Source organism: Manacus candei, unplaced genomic scaffold, assembly GCF_025592945.1.
Source record: "Manacus candei isolate 608988 ecotype Guabito, Panama unplaced genomic scaffold, ASM2559294v1 h1tg000072l, whole genome shotgun sequence".
NCBI lineage: Eukaryota > Metazoa > Chordata > Aves > Passeriformes > Pipridae > Manacus > Manacus candei.
In genome coordinates, this window is record NW_026138120.1 from 5,858,687 (window position 1) to 5,871,665 (window position 12,979).

The 12,979-nt window shown below is 36.8% G+C and overlaps 1 protein-coding gene across 3 annotated transcripts in view; it reads left to right on the forward strand.

Annotated features, from left to right (window-relative positions):
* The window catches only part of SKAP2 (src kinase associated phosphoprotein 2), a 118,280-nt gene that overhangs the window by 11,560 nt on the left and 93,741 nt on the right, over nucleotides 1-12,979 (forward strand). For all 3 annotated transcript variants that reach the window (XM_051808448.1, XM_051808449.1, XM_051808450.1), the window contains exons 3-4: nucleotides 1,409-1,434; nucleotides 11,608-11,712. In XM_051808448.1, coding sequence (XP_051664408.1) covers nucleotides 1,409-1,434; nucleotides 11,608-11,712 — 131 coding nt within the window. The remainder of the gene's footprint in view (nucleotides 1-1,408; nucleotides 1,435-11,607; nucleotides 11,713-12,979) is intronic.

The following is a 12,979-nucleotide window of genomic DNA, read 5'->3' on the forward strand; positions in this document are numbered from 1 at the left end:
TGACTGTAGGGAAACATGAGTTGTGTCCCAAATTCTTGTAGTTAAAGTTCTGTGTGCCTTTCATTCAGGCTGTAAATGCTTAGGGAACTAGTTCTCTCCCCTCTGATAAGGAACTAGGATTTTGTTTATTTGCTTGTGCTTTCCTTTGTGGATTATTGAGTTAACTGGCCCTTTATAGAAGACCTGCAGCTACAGCACTACTGACTTTTTTCTTTGGTCTTAGGACTAAACTATGGTTTTTTGGATGATGAAATACCAAAGGGAGGGAACCTGCAATTATGAACAAAGTTGACACTGAATCCTTTGCTATTCACTTTTGTGACCCTAATTTCTAATTCATTCCTCATCTCCTGTAATATTGTTCACTATTAACAGTGTTTTGCTTTTCATGCAGACTACAAAATCCATGCACATTCTAGTCATCTTTGATTTTCACATCCCACATGTTGGGCCGTGTCTATTACTGCCACTTGCTATGCTGTATTTCTTAGATCTGGCCTTTTATCTCTGTTGGCATTTCTCAGTTTCTTATCCCTAGACCCTTCATTTTTCTTCTGCTTGTTACTTGCAAGAATCTTCTTACTGACTGACCTGATACGTGCGCTCCTCCTTATTGTCCATAAAGATGATCTTGGCAGCTGCATTTTATTTGTCAGTTAGTTCTGATGAAATCCTCCTCTTTTCACATACACTCTAGTCCATGAATGCTTCTTGAATGCCATTTTACGTAAGTCTGTCCTGATTATTTATCCGTATCATCAGATCATTTTTGTTTCTGAAACAAGTTTTAGCTCTGAAGAAACAGTACATTTTCTTCCTGGGATGGTAGAATTTTTTTTAGGCATTAAATAAGTTTAGCTCTCCTTATTTGAAAGGGATTTTTTATTTAGGCTTTTAAATTTTTGGTTAATTATTAATACATTTTCATTTAGATTTCTGCAAATTTACTGCAGCTAAAACAACTATTTGTGATAGTTTTTTTTTGTCTTTACCTTCTGACCTATATTTTAAAATATGCTCAGTGGCTTTTACTTGTGCATGAAAAGTTTTGAAACATGTTAACATTTGGAAGGCTTACTAAAATTAAAGATGCTTTTGTATGTTTATACCTTAAGATGTCTGAGTAGATGTATGTTCCCTGAAAAGGCTGCTCTGTCTGAGTTTGGGTTTTTTTTAAAGTCTTCTTTAAAGTGGCTGGGGATTCTTTCAGCTGCAAAGAGAAAAAGAAAAACTGAGTGAATACTTTAAGCCAAAGATAAAGACTGCAGAATTTGAAAGGAAAACTTGCGGCGCTAAGTTTCAGCTGTGAAACTTGTTGAAAACTAGTTGTTGTTCTGTGCCATGTCCTGGCACCGTGGGCTTGCAGGTGTGCATTGCTTTCTGATGTTTCTTCTTCTTCTCCCTGCAGTTACTCTCGGGAGTTCCCGGAGGAAGGTGAGTCTCGTGCCCCTTTCCCTCTCCCTCTCCCTCTCCCACCCGGCGCTTCCCCGGTGCCTGTCGCCGGCCGAGGCCGAGGGCGCTGGCTCCCCCTGCTGCGGGAAGCGGGAACGGCTGCCCGGGACTCCCGGAACTCCCGCTCGGAGCTGGGTCCCCCGCCCGTCACTAAACGCATCGGAGAGCGCTTGCTGATGGAAAGACTAGTTTAGAAATACGGTTCAGGATTTAATATATAATGGAGCTTGTTATGGAGATTATTTGTTATCAGTTTAATATAAGCGGAGTTTTATTAGCGGTAGTGTAGCCTTGTGAAAGACCATGTGATGCAGGGTTTTTTTTCTTCTTCCCCGGAGGAAGTGTATGCAAAGTAGCCTGCTTAGGAGATAAAATTTTAACAGAGATGACTTATTTCAACCTTTTTTCTTAACGTTGCAAAAGTCTTCAATTCCATAGTGATGTTTCTTTAACCTTTTAATAGGATCATCTAGTGGCAATATGATATTGGCTTTCGATCCACACTGAATGAATGTTTTCATAGTGCAGCGCGAGCTCAGACCTTTAGCTGGAGAGGAGATGATTTAGTGTGCGAGTAATGAAAACTGAAGTGTGGGTTATCTATTGTCTTCCAGTGGAGTTAAAACAAAGCTGCAGAGTTCAGTTTAGAGAAGGCTGAGGGTTTGTTGCTACAGTGTTCTGTTCTGTAACTAAACCTGGAAGGGCTCTTATTTCCATGATGCTAATTCTTGAGGTCATGACCTATAGCCTGTGGATGCTGGTATGAGGGTCACAGTGCGAGGTCAAAAAAGCCTATGCAGAGCTTCACTTTTTGCAGTGGTTGAAGAACTGTCTGTTTCTGGACAAGGAGATTCAAATGTGTAGGCTACAGTGTGCCTCCTGATGAAGTACAAATATGTAAGTCGTAATAGGCAAGTAATGTTATAACAAGGCACAACAAGCTCATACATTTCTTATGCCTGTTTAAATCAAGTTATGCAGCCATAACAGTTCAACTGAAAGGGAAAATGCAACTTGAAACTTCCCAAGATTGCCAAAGTTTTATAAGTTCAAACTGTGATTGTTTAAAAATTGTGTTAAAATAATTTGCTGTTTTTTTATATTGCACACGACACCCTTACAGAGGATAAAATGTAGTTTCCCTCCTCATTGTCCAACAGAACTAAGTGTGGGAAAGTGAAGTGTTATTTTATTTAGGAAATTACTAACATGAAATTAGGTGGGATGGTTGTTTCACTACAAATGAATCTGACCTTGGGAGAGCATGTTTCTGAAGATTTGATAATTTTCTGAGGCTCTGACTCTCTAATGAGCATGAGAGTTGTCTACAAAGAGTAGAGTTTGCATTTACTGGTTTGCTTTATTTGAAGGTCAAGAAGATTCTAGTCTATTTACTTCAGAATTTCAAAATCAAATTAAGATTTTCTTTTCTAATTCAACAAATTATTAATAAAAATGAGATTTCATTTTCTCCAGCAAAATGGGTGGTTTAATTTATATAGTCTGTAATTGTTACTGCATAACTTGCTCTGATTTCTGTAAAATTTATATTCAGTCTTATTCTTTTTATTAGAGTACATGTGATTCTTAAGAAGGATATATTGCCTTTTTTTAAAATTCTTGTGATGTGTTTCTAGTTCAGATCATAGAACTGTGTACAGATGGTGAAGCTTGCCAATGCTGACACTTTAGTTTTCTTTTGGTATATATCAATAAAATGAAAGTTATACCATTGTTTTCTGCAAGCAAGGATAAATTTCTCCAAATTCATGTGCATTTGTATACATGAATGTAAAAAAAAAATATGAGAAATCGGAGCCTGCACTTAGTTGCAAAATATTTGAGGGAATGCAATCCAGTGGTATGAGTTGTTGGTATAATTTCCAGAGTTCAAGAAGTGTTGCTAAACTTTATTCGGTTGTGTCGGTCGTTAGGCCTGTACAAATTAGGCGTGACTTGTGTAGGTGTAGAACAAAGGACCCACATGGAGGTAGGCAGTCAGATCCTTGGTCAGCTCCTAGTGGAACAAAGCAGCGGCAGCAGCTGAGTGAGGTCAACTGTTGTGCCTGTTCATACCACTGTGCACACCTTGACATTTGAAAAATGGAAAATTTGGAAAAGATTGAAAACTGAGAAGGCAGTGATGGTCAGTTCCAACTTCCTCCAGACAAAGAAGAAATATCCTGAAATATAAGGTGAAAAAAGAGAATATCTTTTAGGGGAAAAAGGAGGGGTGGAATCAGACTTCTGGAAACTGTGCTGAAACAAACTAGAAAGAATAAAAACTATTGTGTATATTTCATCTTCATATTTGCTGTCCTTGGTTTTGCAGTAGCAGTTACTCCATTTTTTAAAATCAAATAAAATAATCTTTGTTGAAGCTGAAAGTAAAGACGAAGAATGGTTTATACTATGTGCTGAATTACCATGGTATAGTAATTATCATGCTACATCAGTTGTTTTCAAGAATCTTCTGAGTTGTGACCTCTTATCCTTCCAGAGGCATCCAGAAGAAGTGGACTAACACTTTCAAAATTCATAGATTTCCTCTATGACATAATGAAACTTGACTCTAGCCTCTCAAACATGGCTCCTTCAACTTGTGAGTTGTTCCACAAGTACGGGTTGTGGGCATACTTGTCACTCCACTCTCATCACTGAATGTTCTTGTAGTTCCACTGGCGTTGTACGTAGTTATTAGTAAGTTTGACCAAGCTCTTGTATGTGAACTCCTGTTTTATGGGCTTTGGCCAATAGCATACAGAGTCCTGCCTTCCATAAGGATAAAGCAAGAAGGTTTAAAATAATAATAGTAATGGTAATAATAATAATAATAATATTGAAGAACATGTGTACAAGTAGAACCAAGCTCCTTAAAACCAAAATCATGCATGTGTGTATCTCTCAGAAAGTGCATACATACTTCTTTGCAACCAGATTGATGAATTTGAGGACTTCCTTTCATCCTCTTAAAAAGAAGCCTTCTGATGTTGTCAGGTCAGTAAATATGCTGGCAAAAGCATCTCTTGTGTCTACAGACTGAAAAAAACACAACTTTGTGGGAGAAGTGGGTACACATGAAAATGAAAGACACAAATTTCATTGTATAGGAAAATATTTAATTCTCTTATGTGATGTGTTATCTGGTTTTACACTGTGACTTTTACAGTTAAGTATATTGTTGATTTATGGACAAAGAAAGTCCGTGTTGTTCTTATGACAAAAAAGGTACAATTATATTAATATCCAAACCACTAATGTTTCCTCAAATTTTATTTTTATTGTTATTGAACATTATATCTATTTTGTTCTTAAATTGAGAAACTCTGTAGAAATGTCTTTTTCTCTTAGACACTGCTGCCTTTTTTTCAGTTAATTTGAAATATCTGACTCTTTATCTAAGCAGTTTAGGCAAAACTAAACACTCAGTGACCCGTTCTAAATCTTAGAATTGGGAAGGAACTTGAAAACTAAGGTTATTTGCCTACAAATTAGATTAGTTTTTTTTATAAGACTAATATTCCACTAAGGATATAAAACTCTGGACTTTTTCAAAGATTCTGACTTAATACAGTTTTTGACGTTTCTCTGTTTTGAGATTAATTGAATCAATACTGTGACTGCCAAAATGTTTAGTTAACAGAACCTTGTTTTCAATTTATGCTAAAAATAGTGCTAAAGTTGGCAGAAGCACTGTAAGCTCTAGAAACTGCATTTGTGTTTGAAATTCACTTGCCATCTGTTCTTTGCATTTATTTTAGTAAAATATATATTTTTAATCACTTCTTACAAAATATTTTGGCTCAGTGCTGAAAGTCAGACACCAGAAGTACTAGCCAAATAGAGTCATAATATGGGAATTTGCAGAAAAAGTTCCCCATAAAGGTCTCAGTGCACCTTATATCTGATCTATTTATGCAGAAAAGTATGATATGACATTTTCTAACTAGCACTTTTCACTCTGATAAAAACTGATGAAGATCCACTTTAGTTTTCATTTCACTGTAGTATAATAGCGGGTGAATCTACGTCTCTAGAGCATTGGTGTTATTCTCTATGTAATTATTGGGAACACCTGTAGGAAACCTTTAAATGACTCTGATGCCTCTGGCTCTTGGCAGAGCAGAGAGTATCTGGAGCCTGAGACATCTGCTTCCTGGAAATAGTCAAGCTGATAGAGTAGCACTATATGCAAAGGCTTTATATTTTTTTTTCTTTTCTGTTTTCCTTTTTTTTTTTTTTCCTCTATACACTCTTTGTCAGGAAATGGCAGCAGGTAGGAGTCATTTGGACTTGAGAAAGGGAGTCGGTATCTTGTGGTCACCAGAGCCATATGTGGATGCAGATTCTATATTTTAACACACTTGAACTTTCAGCAGGAGCATAAATACATCGTTAGTATTTAACCATAAATGGGAAAGATATAGCTTAGCTGTTATCCGGTTGTTCGGGGATCATCATAATATATTTCTGGAGAGACCATCAAATGCATTAAAAGTGTGCCAAATATCACTCTGTCCTGGAAGTCTGGAAGGTTTCACTGCAGGCGAGTCACTGTGTTGTCCCTTTCAGCTACACGCAGCTGTTATCTGTGAAGTGTCCATGCCAAGTGCAATTTCAAGCAACACAAGATACAGCCACCAGTGCAGCACAAAATGGTCTTGTCCTGATATACATCATAATAATGATGCAAAAGGAAGGAAAAAGTTGGGTCGCTTTTCTTGCATGAAGCATATTTGCTTGCAAACTTAATGCTGTTTCAGTATTGTTTTAAGAAATAGCTGTTAAAGAGTTTCTACTTGACCTTTACAAAACAAGCCATTAAAAACCATCATGTTAATAAGGGACTCTAGAAGGCTCTTCAGGGATGAGTATGTTGGAGCAGATTGTGTGGCAAAGCATGCATTGAGAAAGTGGCTGTCAGAAGAGTCCAATCTTGCAAGGTGACTGCTGGGTTGGGTCAGAGCATCTTCTTAAAAATATAAGCTGCCCCTATTAAGCCCGTACCAGCTTGAAAGCAGCTTTGTCTACTTGTTCTTTTGAAAAACTGTGTAGTGAGAACCTTGCTTGATCTGCTTGATGATCCAGTCCTTTGTTTGGTGGGTTCTTACCGCAGCAGAGATTGGAGAGGAGGAAGTGATTTCAACCTGCTGTGACTTGGGACCTTCTGAAATGGCAAGAAGCAGGGTGTTTTGACCTACATGTCTTTTTATTTTTGTGAGTCGTTTTATTTCTCTTATACTTGAGCAATTTTAATGCATCATTCTGTCTAGATGTTTTGGAAATAAATTGGAAGTGTTTAGTTATCTGAGGATGTGAGCTTGCAAGTCTCTTTCAGAGGTACTGGCTGAAACATCTTGCTTCTCTTTTTTAGGTTAAGTGGTGGAAGCAGTATTTTTAATGCTTAGGAATTCATTATTATAATCTCACTATTGCAGAAGAAAATGAATTTTTGGGGCAAAAAAATGTCTGGATTTTTTTTTTAGCTGGATTCTTATAACATAATATGGTCCTGTTCGTTATATTCAACTTATACCAACTGAATTTGTTGGAAATTTTCAGAATGGGGGGTAGGCACTGAACTACAACTCTTGTTACAATGAGGAGAGTTTGTTCAGTGCTCTGTTCCTAATGTGGTACACTTACCCTTTGGTATGCATTATTTCCTAAATCAATAAATAAGCTGTAATGGAAAAGGTAGCATTTAATAAGGAACGACATTGTATTTTTTTTTTTTTTACAGACAGCATAATATATTGATTCTGCTATCAAACCTGTAAGAGATTAGTTTAAATTGCAGAAGCTGGGGAATAGGGTCAGTTCTTATACATATTTTTGCTATTGTTGTGACTGTTAAATATCTACCATTAATTAATCCTTTTTTCCCCCTAACTTCCATATAAATCATATGGTGTTCTGGGGAAACAAGAAACTATATTAATGAGCATCAACTCCATAATTATTCTTGTGACTACATAACAGGGACACATTCATGTCATTCCTTTGTGCAATAACTTTTGCAAAGAAGTATTTTTAAACTGGTCATTAATTTTATGACCACAGAAATGAGATGCAAAATTTATGCTGTTGTCATTGGCAGAGGTTCAAGGCACTACTGACATTATATGTGATTGGAATGGAATGGCTGCCAACTAATGAGTCTATAGACGTTTGGTTTGAGCATGCTTTGCTTTTAGATCACTGATTAGGCAGCAATGCTTTCAATTATGCCTTCAAATTGTATTGGATACATTTACCTGATGCCCATTGTTGCTTTGTAGTTCAGTTTTCTATTACATAAGTGCAAGTTGAATGCTTTTCTTTAATTTATTGATGCTTTTTGGGTGTATTTTTAGGTACTTGGCACCTGAAGAGAGCAGTGGTTTGTGCTGCTCAACACTGACTCCTGTGATTGTTCAAGGAGTAACATATGGAGCTTCAAGTGCAATTCTGTCTGCTTTACTCCATAGGTGGAGTATGAACTTCAATGCAACACGTTGATGGAAGAGGATGTAAAGTGAAGGAAGGGCAGAGGTTATTCTGAGTGGGAATGTAGGAGATGTATAGAATCAACAAGAAGCCTGTCTCTGAACTGTCAGAAGCAATATCTTTATATATTAGTAGCATACGCTCCTAAGATGTGTTTTAACCCTGATAGAATTGGAGGAAAAACTCTAAGGATGATACCAGAAAGTAGTCATTCTTTTATGTAAGCACATAAACACGTTGTGAGATGTTGCCTGTTAAAGCTCCAGAGCACATTGAGTCAGCTTTCCTACGGAAATGTGTGCAGTTCTGTACAAATTAGATGATCCAAGGATTACATTTTTCAGGGTATAATACAAATTTACGAATACATTTATTTAAAATAAAAAATGGAAAATTTTTTTGTTTAATCTAGGCCTGCATGACTGCAGGTTGCTTATACCTCTGTTTTGTGTCTGTCACCTATTCTCCACATTTTTCACTTAAAGTGTGGGTACCTAAATTGTATGACATAGGATTTATTTATTTGTTCTGATTGTCATTCCCAGTGAGGGCCTTTTTTTCATGGAAGTCTTCAAGCCTTATTTAGGATTTAACACCTAGAGAATGCTTTGAAGTCTATGAAGCACTGAGTGTGTAATTTCTTCATAATACCTCAACATTTTTCAGTTGTTTTAAAAGCACTTTGAGTTTGGATATTGTAGAAATAGAACAGATACTTGTTTTACTGTAAGTCTACATTCAGTGTTGCCATGTTCTTTGATGTTACAAATACACTATATACCTGTGTCATGGCAACTGAGCCCCACATGGGGTAGAGATGATGATCAGAAGGGTAAAAGTGAGAAGACTCATGGGTTGATATAAAGTTTAATAGGTAAAGCAAAAGCCACACATGCAAGCAAAGCATAACAAGGAATTCATTCATTACTTCCCATGGATAGGCAAGTTGTTCAACCATCTCCAGGAGAGCAGGACTCCATCATGTGTGACAGTGACTTAGAGAAACAAACATCATCACTCCAAACATCCTACTCTTCCTTCCTTCTTCCCCCAGATTTATAGGCTGAGCATGACATCTTATGGTGTGGAATATCCCCTTAGTCAGTTGGGGTCAGCTGTCCCAACTGCGTCCCCTCCCAGCTTGTGCACTCCCAGCTTTTTCACTGGTGAGTTGGTGTGAGAAGAAGAAAAGGTCTTGACTCTGTAAGCACTGCTCGGCAGTAACTTAAACATGCCTGTATTATCAAGACTGTTTTCAGCACAAATCCAAAACATAGCCTGATACCAGCTACTATGAGAAAAATTAACTCTTTCCTAGCCAAAGCCAGCACAGTCTGGGATAGGTACAAGTAAATTGTGCCCTAAATATGTATGTATGTCTCTATTAAAAAGGCCCTTGTTCCTAGATCTTAGCTTTTATATGGAAGTAAAGCACAAATGTTTACTGAATTTGAAATCCTAAGCATGCTTGGAAAATGGTAGTATAGTGACTTAATGGAAGAGCAAGGTAACAGTGCAGCTATGCAGACTTACATAAGAGATTATGTATTGCTGAGTGGGGCAAAATTCTCTGCAGATGTTCTTTCTACATATAAGCTCACTTATTTTTCATCCACAAATGCTATTCATTCAAATATACTAAGGTTTACGATTCAACCCATGAATTTTGAGTGCTGGAGTGTGGTGTTTGTGGAAATGTTTTCCTCTAGAAATACAACCTAATATTTTAAATTTATACTGTCACCTTCATGAAGGTTAAATGATAGTATGTTTATGCATAGCTGGTAAGAGGACATTTTTGATTGACAGCCAGTGCTTACATATACACATATATTCTATGCATTCTAGTACTGGTAAAAGTTTAGGACAGGAAAAGAGTGGAAAAACTTTTGCTATTGTATAGGTTGTAAATATCATGTCTACTCTTTTTATATGGAGTCTTTCATCTAATAAAGATATATATAGGCAGAGAGAGACAGGCAACTGGTCTCTGGCATCTAAGTGTGAAAGATGATCATGCTGGCTGTAAATAAGGCATAATATTTTCTGTTCACGTGCTATCTACTCTATGTTTTTTTGTTTGGAGGAAGAGGTGAATCCTGGAGAGGGATAATTTACTTTTGATTGGTGTGACAGGTGTGATGAAATGCAAGTATTTTGATCAGATTAACACGATGACTGGCGTGCTACTGGGAGAGGACTGTGTCAGAAATAGATTGGAGTCAGGTTCAGATTCAGAGCAGTTGTTAAATGGCATGAGAGCTTGAAAGGAAGCTTTCCCAGGAAAAAGCACACGAAATTAATGAAGGAAAAGCCAATTTAGCATTTGACAACCTTTCGATGTAAAAGAATTCCAGCAAAGCAAGTATCAGGCTTTGTTGTCTTATCTGCATAGAAAACTTGCTGTTCTTTGCAAACAACCGTGGTGCTTTCTGGACACAGACTGTGAATTTTCCATGAATTTCCATTATTGAATAGGAAGGGGTAAACTTGCAGCCATGGTGAGGCGATCCTACTGATGAGCACAATTCCTGTGTCTGTGGAGAAGAATATTTTCACTGTGCAGGGGGTTTATTTTAGATTCTGAGAAACTAGTTACCCTATACAGTGCTCCAAAAAGGAACATGTGAATAGGAAAGGGTATCTGGAGATCTCTGGAAAGCTTTCTGTGTATGTATATACAAAAAAGCAGTGCTTGAACAATTTACTGTTAGATGGTTTTTAAGAAATTTGAGGGTCATTTGATCTATCGGTGCATCAACTTTATGATTCTCATCTGGTGATTTTTGTCATGTTTAGTTTTTCTCCTTCACCAAGACTTGATTTTATTTTTTTTTAGGAGCAGTGTAGTTTATGTTCTTTTTCCAACTCTTTTTTGCCTAGATGTATTAAACATATCTGAGAAAATATACTAAGTTTCGGGAGGGAGAACTTAAATTTTGTCTGATTAGATGAAAACCTCGACTAATATTGATTTCAGTTTATCTTTCCCAGACCTTCACACTTATGCATGACACTGATCAGAGTGCATTAGGGCAGCTGATAATGTAGATTTTGTATCTATTGTAGTGGGGCTCTCAGTTGTGTAAGAAATTAATTAACAGAATGCTGCATTAAGCCACAAGTTCTGTCAGAAGGCGATTCCACTTCTGGTTTCATGGGAAGAATGCACATACAAATTTGCAAAGCAGAGCCTAATTATGGTGGAAAAAAAGTGAAAGTGGGCAGAGGTTGACAAACTGCTGCCAACAATAGTTTGGCATTTCCCGAGAGGGAAGTCGCTGAAGCTCCATCCTGCACTCGGACAGGCAGAACTTTGGAGCCTGGCACTCTCCTTTTCTCCTTCTGCCAGTGTTTTCCCTTGCCCACCTCTTTGCTGTGGTTTCTTCAACCCCTGTGTGAGAAGCTGCCAGCTGTGCGGTGCTGGGAGCAGCTTCGTTATATGACAGCATTTAGGGAAACCGCTCCAGCAACGTGTACGCATAAAGGTAGCCCTAGAACAGCCGTGCTCACAGCTGTGCTGGAGCATACGAGTGTCCGTGAGAAATGGGAATTTTTCTGTTTCAGATAGGAATTGATATCCTCCTTACTATCAAAAATACTTTTATTCTGTCTGCGTTTGCATGATACGCTATTTAACCAGCAGTATATTTTTGACTTTTACAGAACTGGAAGATGAGGACAAGTCTGAGAACTCTCTTTCTTCACCTCTTGATAGTATCTCAATAGCATCTGACCAATATGATAAAGAGGATGAAGCACCTTCTGATGGTATGTGACATTCTTTACCTTAGAATGTACTAGATTTGCCAGTTTGCTATAACTCATGTAATTGGATCCTCATGATGCGAATGTTAGTGTTGGAAAACAGATAAACAGATAAGCATCACAGCTGGACAGTTTTCTTACCTTTACAAGAACCTTTAAAGGAACTGAAGAGCTCTCTCTAGTGGTCCTAGAGCATAGTGAAGCTGTCTCAAATTTACATGGTGTTTTCAAACTCATGTCTTTTGATAACAAAGCATCTTCTGTAGATGCATATGTTTTTGAAGATAGATCAGAGGCTAAAACAGTGTGAATATTTGTAGTAACAAATTGTTTGTTAATTCAACATTATCAAATTCTTGCTTAATTTTATTGTGCTACTTAATGGCTTACTGTATTATTTATCTAATAAATAATGAAACAGTTTATGTGATTGATATTTTTCTGCAAACTCCATGCAGAATAGGTTCATAAAATATTAAATTAATTATTCCTACAATGTTTCCTTCCATTAAGACAGTTTTTGTTATATAAATTTTGAATTTGAGCTTGCATTTAAAAAAAAACTCTAGGCTCCGTAGCTGTTTTCCATGTTGCTTTATTTTGTATTCATTAAGTTTAATGCTAAATGCGGCTGTTCTGAAGACATGAACAATTGAATATTTCAACAGTTAACAAGCTTGCTTTAGCATAGTGTCCATATTTTTGAGATTTGTTTATTGTATATGTAATATAAGTACCTTCAATGGATAATATATGGCAATAAATTAAGTATATGTACAAATAAATTAACGATGTATATTAATTTGTGGCACTAGAAGTTAGATAGACTTACTAGTGAATGATGTTTGCTGACATGATATGATGATCAAACTGTGCAGCTCCATCTCGAAGTACAATTGCTGAATGAAAATATGCTTCCTGCAACATAGCACTCCACATTTTATGTTATCCAGATTATTCCCTTTGGAAACATAAATTGCTTTTATGAGGTATAAAATTATGTCTATTGCAGAACAGGGATAAGTCAAGTACATGCATAAGTGACAAACATTCTAACCACTGATTCAGAATAACGCAATTTTTTTATGTCCAGAAGTCTGTAAAATGTGTAACAATAATAATCACACCTTTTTTTTTTTTTATATTGAGCTTATTGCATGTTGGCAATGTGACCTTCTATTAAAAAAATAAAACCAGGCATTTTTGCTCTCTGGTTGAAATGTAATTATCACTCAAATTGCATATGGCTTTTAGAAAACCCAAGGTAATT